General features: G+C 61.5%; 1 protein-coding gene across 3 annotated transcripts; it reads left to right on the forward strand.

Annotated features, from left to right (window-relative positions):
• The first annotated feature begins 478 nt into the window (after positions 1-478).
• EMX2 (empty spiracles homeobox 2) lies at positions 479-6,516 on the forward strand. 3 transcript variants are annotated; one of them, XM_079793784.1, is made up of 3 exons: positions 487-1,230; positions 3,150-3,334; positions 5,486-6,507. In XM_079793784.1, exons 1-3 carry the CDS (start codon positions 816-818, stop codon positions 5,651-5,653), a joined length of 768 nt encoding a protein of 255 aa, XP_079649910.1. In that variant the 5' UTR covers positions 487-815; the 3' UTR covers positions 5,654-6,507. The 3 variants fall into 3 exon arrangements, with proteins under 3 accessions (XP_079649911.1, XP_079649909.1, XP_079649910.1); XM_079793785.1 differs by lacking the exon at positions 3,150-3,334 and having other exon boundaries at positions 479-1,230; positions 5,486-6,516; XM_079793783.1 differs by lacking the exon at positions 5,486-6,507 and having other exon boundaries at positions 482-1,230; positions 3,150-5,440.
• The last annotated feature ends 368 nt before the right edge of the window (positions 6,517-6,884 follow it).

Here is a 6,884-nt window from a genome sequence, read left to right on the forward strand (position 1 = left end):
GGAAGAGAAGCCGAAAGAAGAGGAGGAGGCGCAGCCGGAGCGGGAGCCCCGGGAGTGAGTGAGCCGGGAGCGCGGGGAGAGGGTGCGGCGAGGCCGGGCGGCCGGGCGGGCGCGGGAGGCGAGGCTGAGGCCGCGGCGCCGACTCCGTTCCACTCTCGGCCGGGATCCAGGCCTCCGGGTTCCCAGGCGCTCGCCTCCCTCTGACGCACTTTAAAGAGTCTCCCCCCTTCCACCTCAGGGCGAGTAATAGCGACCAATCATCAAGCCATTTACCAGGCTTCGGAGGAAGCTGTTTATGTGATCCCCGCACTAATTAGGCTCATGAACTAACAAATCGTTTGCACAACTTGTGAAGAAGCGAACACTTCCATGGATTGTCCTTGGACTTAGGGCGCCCTGCCCGCCTTTTGCAGAGGAGAGAAAACTTTTTTTTTTTGGCCTCCCCCAAGAAACTCCCCCCTCCTCCCCGTTTCTAACTCCGATCCCCCCACGCCATCTCGCCAAAAAAAAAAAAAAAAAAATTACCCCAATCCACGCCTGCAAATTCTTCTGGAAGGATTTTTTCCCCCGTCTCTCCAGGTTGGGCGCGTTTGGTGCAAGATTCTCGGGATCCTCGGCGTTGCCTCTCCCTCCCCCTCCCCCCTCCTTTCCTTTTTTTCCTTTCCTTTCTTTCTTCCTTTCCTCCCCCCACCCCCACCCCAAACAAACAAGTCCCCAATTCTCGTCGGTCCTCGCCGCGGGCAGCGGGGCGGCGGAGGCAGCGCGCCACGGTCGCCGCGAGCCGGGAGCCCCGGGCGCCAGCTCCGCGGCGCAGCATGTTCCAGCCGGCGCCCAAGCGCTGCTTCACCATCGAGTCGCTGGTGGCCAAGGACAGTCCCCTGCCCGCCTCGCGCTCCGAGGACCCCATCCGTCCCGCGGCACTCAGCTACGCCAACTCCAGCCCCATCAACCCGTTCCTCAACGGCTTCCACTCGGCCGCCGCCGCCGCCGCCGCCGCCGCCGGCAGGGGCGTCTACTCCAACCCGGACTTGGTGTTCGCCGAGGCGGTCTCGCACCCGCCCAACCCCGCCGTGCCGGTGCACCCCGTGCCGCCGCCGCACGCCCTCGCCGCGCACCCCCTGCCCTCCTCGCACTCGCCACACCCCCTCTTCGCCTCGCAGCAGCGGGACCCGTCCACCTTCTACCCGTGGCTCATCCACCGCTACCGGTATCTGGGCCATCGCTTCCAAGGTACGTGCCACGTCGCGCGCGGGACCGCCGCGCGCCGCATCCCGCACCGCCTGGGCCTGCTCGGGGTGGGCGCTGGGCAAGGCCTGGGTGGGGGTGCCTCCGGCTGGCGGGCCGCGAGCCCTCGGGAAACGGGGCGGCGAGGGGCCAGGCGTGGTGGTGCCCCCCAGCTTCCGAAGCTGCGGCCAGTTTTGGGGACTGGACTGCGGCCGCTAGCTGTTGCCGAGTCCTCGCGGGTCCAGGCGGCGGCCGAGGAGCCCCAGACCCCGCGGGGTCCCCAGGCTCCACGTCTTTTCGGCGATGCCCTCGCAACCTTGGCTCCCAGGGGCGAGGTCTGGGCGCCTTCGACTGCGTTCTACCCCGTTCGCCACCCGCTCCGCGTCCCTGCAGCGGACACCCGTGACTTCTCGGTCTCTGACTTTCTTGGGGCGGCGAGGGGGACCCGCGCGCCGGGGGCAAAAATCCAGGGATTTGTTTTTTCCCGCGCGCCCAGGGCAAAATCAAGGGATTTGGTTTTGTTTTGGGTTTTTTTTTTCCTGCTTTTTTGGAGGCCCCGCAGGGGCGGGAACCCGCGCGGATTGAAACCGGCCGAGGCTCGGCCCTTTCCATCCGGGCGCCGAGCGGCCGCGTCGGGAAGGCAGGTTCGGTCTGGGTTTTGTTTGTTTCTTTACTTATTTTTCTTTTAAGAGAAATGAGCCGAGTCTCGCAAGGGCTGGAGAAAATTCTGTTTGGGTGTCTTCCTTCCTTGCTATTTCTGTTTGTTTGTTTGTTTGTTTTTTCTCTGGGTGGGGGTGGAAAAAACAAAGTTAAAACTCCGGGAAAAGAGGCGAGTCAATAGTTGAGCGCTGGGAGCCGGGGGAAGACCTACCCCCCGCGGCAGCAGATCGATACCTGGCGGCTGGTCCCCGCGTTAACCCTTGGCGTTCCTGCCGGAGTGTAGACGCGGGTACACGCCACCCCGCCCCTCATTTAAAAAAACAGAACAAAAACAGCCGTTCACCTCTCTCCCCGGACTAGGTTTGCCTCCATTCCAGCCTGAACCGTGGGTTCGTTTTTCTTCGTTTGGGCTTCCAGTGGCTCTGTTTCCCACCCTGATGAGAAAACCCCAAACTCTCTGGCTTTGCTCGCGAAGTTGAGGGCTCCCTTTCCGCATCCCCTGCCAGCCGCGCTCCTGGTCCTCGCCCCAGGCCCGGAGCAGCCGGGATCTTCGGGGTGGTGGAGGGTCCCATCGGCCCCCCTCAGCTCCCTAACTCCCGGGTTTCGATCCCTTCGCCCGGGCCTCCCAGTTCTCCGGAGCCGGGCAGCGGGGGAGCCGGGTCCTCGGGAGGCAGGAGCGGCCGAAGCGGAGCGCACCCGCCGGCGACACGTCGGTCCCAGCCGGCTGCAAAGCCACGCCGGGCCCCTGCGCTTTTCCGGAGGGGGGAAAACTTAAACGTAGAATTTAAAAATAAGCCCCCGAGACAACTCTGAATATCGGTCCGCTGCCTCGCCAGCCTGGGTCAGAGTTCCCTGCGGTGAGAACGAGGAGAAAGCCGCCGTTTTTTTTGGGGGGGGGTCGTGGGCTCCCATTCCCCGGCCTGTCCCAGGCGCCCTCTCCTCTGCCCCGGGCGCCAGGCTCGGAGGAGGCGAGGCCCGCGCGCCCAGGAGGCCGATGAGTCCGCGGCGGTCAGGAGCCTGGGGACTGGCCCGCAGGGGCAGCTGCGGGGTGGGTGCCGCACAGGGAGGGCCCGGCGGTCCGGGCGCTGCAGCCGGGCCAGTACCTCCTCCGGAGGGTGCCCGCACCCCACCCGCCAAGCCGCCAGGGCTACGCACAGGCCCCGAGCGCCGCGTCCCGCCAGCCCGTCTCCTGAGAAGCGCAAGGCCCGGGCCAGGCCGCCCGCCCCCCCCTCCCCCTAATGGGACTTCGGTTGTGTCCCCCGCAGGGAACGACACAAGCCCCGAGAGCTTCCTTTTGCACAACGCGCTGGCCCGAAAGCCGAAGCGGATCCGAACCGCCTTTTCCCCATCCCAGCTTCTGAGGCTGGAACACGCCTTCGAGAAAAACCACTACGTGGTGGGCGCCGAGAGGAAGCAGCTGGCGCACAGCCTCAGCCTCACGGAAACTCAGGTGAGCGGGGCCCGGGCGCGGCGACCCCCGCCCCGATCCCTGGACCCACGCAGCCGGCGCCCAAGCGCCGAGCTCAGAGCGGGCCTTCGCCAAAGGGCCCAGGCGTTGGCTCCACGCCCCCCCCCCTCAGGGTGTGGAAGTTTCCAGGTGCCGGGCTTCCTCGGTCTCCAGAAGGGACCGCAGGAGTCCACCTGCCCCAGGCTCTGGGGAGGGAGAGGGGGGCGGCCTGGATCGCTCCTTCGGTCCGCTGGGCTTAGCTCCTGGCTAACACAGGCGCACTTTTGGTGAAACTTTTGGCGAGAGTCTGGGGGACCCGGCTGGGGTCCAGGAAGAGGGAGAGAGCAGTGGGGGTGTCGGAGTGTTGGGTGTCGAAGCTGGAGAAGCCCGGGAGTTGGTTAAAGGCAGGTTCTGTGCGAACACAGACCAGTTCCTCCCCAGGAAGGGATCCGAGAGTCGGGAGGCGGAGGCCGTGCTTCGTGGGCGCGTCCCTAAATCAGAGCTGGAGGCTGCGGAGAAGGGACAGACCAGACCCTTCCTGCGCCCTGGGGTCCCCGCTCTGGCCTGGCCGGGGGCGGGAGGGGGGCTTAGGGCTACAGTAGGCGCTACTGTACGCGGAGCCGCAGGGCGGGGTCAGGGTTCGCGGCAAACAGTAACGTTCTCGTGCGGATTAAGTGGTAACAGTTTTTCTGGGCGGTGCAAAGAGGTCGAGGCTTTTGTTTTAAAACGTTTCCTTCCCCCGGACAAAACCGAGGAGGGCCTCGCGGGTAGGTGCGGGCCGGCACCCGGCGCGGCCGGCCCGGCGGATTCATCCCGGGGAGCGGAGGCGGCGGTGGTCTTTGTCCGCCTCGCTGCCCACGCCGCCTGCGGTCTTTGTGTGCGTGTCAAGCCCCGAGCGCACGGACGCGCGCCTTGGGCGAGCGCCGGGGGGAGAAATGAACCGTCCTCCCCTCAATTAGCAAACTCAAAGCAAATTAAAGTCAGCCTTGTTCCAGCTCCGCTTTTTCGTGGGGCGCTTTGGGGGGATTGGGGCTGTCGGGGAGAACAAGCTGGGACCTGGGCTGGACTCTCCGAGGAGGGACCGGAGCCGACCTCAGCGGGCCCGTGGCGGTGCGATCAGGAAAGGGGAGGTGCGGCCGCCTCCATTTTCCTTACCTGCACCGCACCAGGTGGAAAGTTAGGGTGGCCTTCCTGTCCGCTCTGGCCACTGGATAGAGACCCGCTGCCCAGGTTCCCCAGGGGGCGACGGGGATTGCAGCCCCAGTAAGCGCTTTCCTCCGTGCTCCCCGGACCTCTAGCAGCTCTGAGGCCAGGCTGCTGGAGGAGCCCTGGTGGTAAGGGATGTGACCAGGGTGGGAACCTGGCCCTGCCCCGTCTTGGGAGCTGGTCAGGAGGGGGCACAAGAAGGCGCGCTCTCTCTCTCGCTCCTCTCCTCTTCCTCCGTTTATTTCTTCCCCTCTATCCCGAGGTCTTTCAGAAGCTTTCACTTTTGAGCCTCTTTCCCTAACTGCAGTGGAATAGCTGGGTTGGTCCCCAGGCTGCTGCACCCCGCATCCCTCCTGGCTTCCTCCAGCACCCCCCCCCCCTAGCACCCACTCCTGCTCACCTGCAAGAATCCTGGGCAAGGAGAAGGAGGCTCGGACAGACCCTGACTGCCTACCCAGGCCCGGGCCTTGCACAGGAAGCGCTATATTTAGGCAACGCCCGGAAAACCACAGAAAAGAGAAAGCACATTGGGCCCTGCAGGGAGCCTGGGCAGCTGCAGCGCAGTCTTCCCTGCCCGGGCGAGGTAGAGGGGGTTCCGGGCAGGTCGCTTTTTGCTTTTCTTAGGATTTTTATAGGGGTTTCCCTTGCATTTGTGCTCAGCGGACTGAGGGTGTCCCCTTCAGGGCAAGGTGAGAAGGATGGTGCCCTGGGGTCCCTAGCCCGGGAAAGTGACTCGGGAGACCCAGGGCAGGGAGCCAGGCTTCCCGCCCGCCCGCTCGCCCGCCCGCTCGCCCAGCTCTGCTCCCCGAAGGGCGCGGGTGCAGAGGCTCCGCAGGACGCACGCGGGGGGCCTGGCCTTGCGCGTCTCCGCGGGGGCCGCCGGGCGGAGCCGAAGAGGTCGGAGGGCGCCGCGGAGGGACTAACGCGCTCCTTCTGCCTCGCCCGCAGGTAAAAGTATGGTTTCAGAACCGGAGGACGAAGTTCAAAAGACAGAAGCTGGAGGAAGAAGGTTCAGATTCGCAACAAAAGAAAAAAGGGACGCATCACATTAACCGGTGGAGGATCGCCACCAAGCAGGCCAGCCCGGAGGAAATAGACGTGACCTCAGACGATTAAAAACACAAACCGAGCCCCACAGAAACGGACAAAGCGGAGCAAAAACAGAGAGACAGGGAGAGGAGGGGAAGAAGAGAGGAAAAAACCCTACAGAACAAAAACCAACCGCACACACACATTCAGCGAGAAGGGGAGAGGGAGTCAGAGGGAGCGCGGAGAGCGCGTCGCAGACTTTGGGCAGCGAGGGCGCACCGTCCTGGTCCGAGGCCGCGCCACGAAGGCAGAGGATGGAGGCTCCTTGATCAACATGCAACCCTTGTCTAAAGAGGCAGCTGAGAGAGAGAGAGAGAAAGAGACAGAGAGAGAGAAAGAGAGAGAGCGAAAGATCTAAATGTGGCAAAGCGGCAGGCGCTCTGACAAGGGGAGCTGTCAGTCAAACGCCAAACCAGCGAGACAAGATGATTGGCAGGTATTCCGTTTATCGCAGTCCGACTTTATTTTTCTTTGTAAAAAAAGATAATGATGATGATGATAAAAGAAAAAAAAAACCCAACCAGGCACAGGACTTTTTATTTTGCACTTCACAGTGTTTCCCCCCCCCCCCCCAATCTTTAAAAATAATTAGTACTAATAACGGTGGTCGAAATTTCATACCCAGCCCCATCGCACACGTGTCCAAAAACTTGAATTGCATGTAGCAGTTGTTGGGCGAATGGTGTCTAAAGACAGAAAATGAATTGTAATTTTCTTTTCCTTTTAAAGACAGGTTCTGTGTGCTTTTGATTTTGATTTTTTTTTTTTGGTTTTTTGAGAAATGTGCAGTCTGTAAACACTTTTTGATACCTTCTGATGTCAAAGTGATCGTGAAAGCTAAATTAGTAGGCTCAGCGATAGTGGTCCTCTTACTGAGAAATGGGGGGCCGGATGGGGGGCTGGGGGGGTGGCTGGGGAGGGTTCCCACAAGAGGAGTCAGGAATTGTGTTGGGGAAAAAAATACCTAAATTAATTCTATTTCTTGGACATTCCCTTTCCTAACATCCCAAGGCTTAAAATCACGAAGCAAACTCCTTTTAGTGGTTGGAGATATTGGCTGAGTTCAACCATTGACGCAAAGGCCATTCCAAACTTGAAGTCGATCGATGGATGGCAAAAAAAACTGAAGGACTGTAGTTAGCGGGGATGATGCTAAGTGTGGCCAAAGACATGGCGCAAGTTTTCAAGCACTGAGTTTCTGTTCCAAGATCATAGACTTACTAAAGAGAGTGACAAATGCTTCCTTAATGTCTTCTAT

Source organism: Cnephaeus nilssonii (assembly GCF_951640355.1).
Source record: "Cnephaeus nilssonii genome assembly, chromosome: 16".
Lineage (NCBI taxonomy): Eukaryota > Metazoa > Chordata > Mammalia > Chiroptera > Vespertilionidae > Cnephaeus > Cnephaeus nilssonii.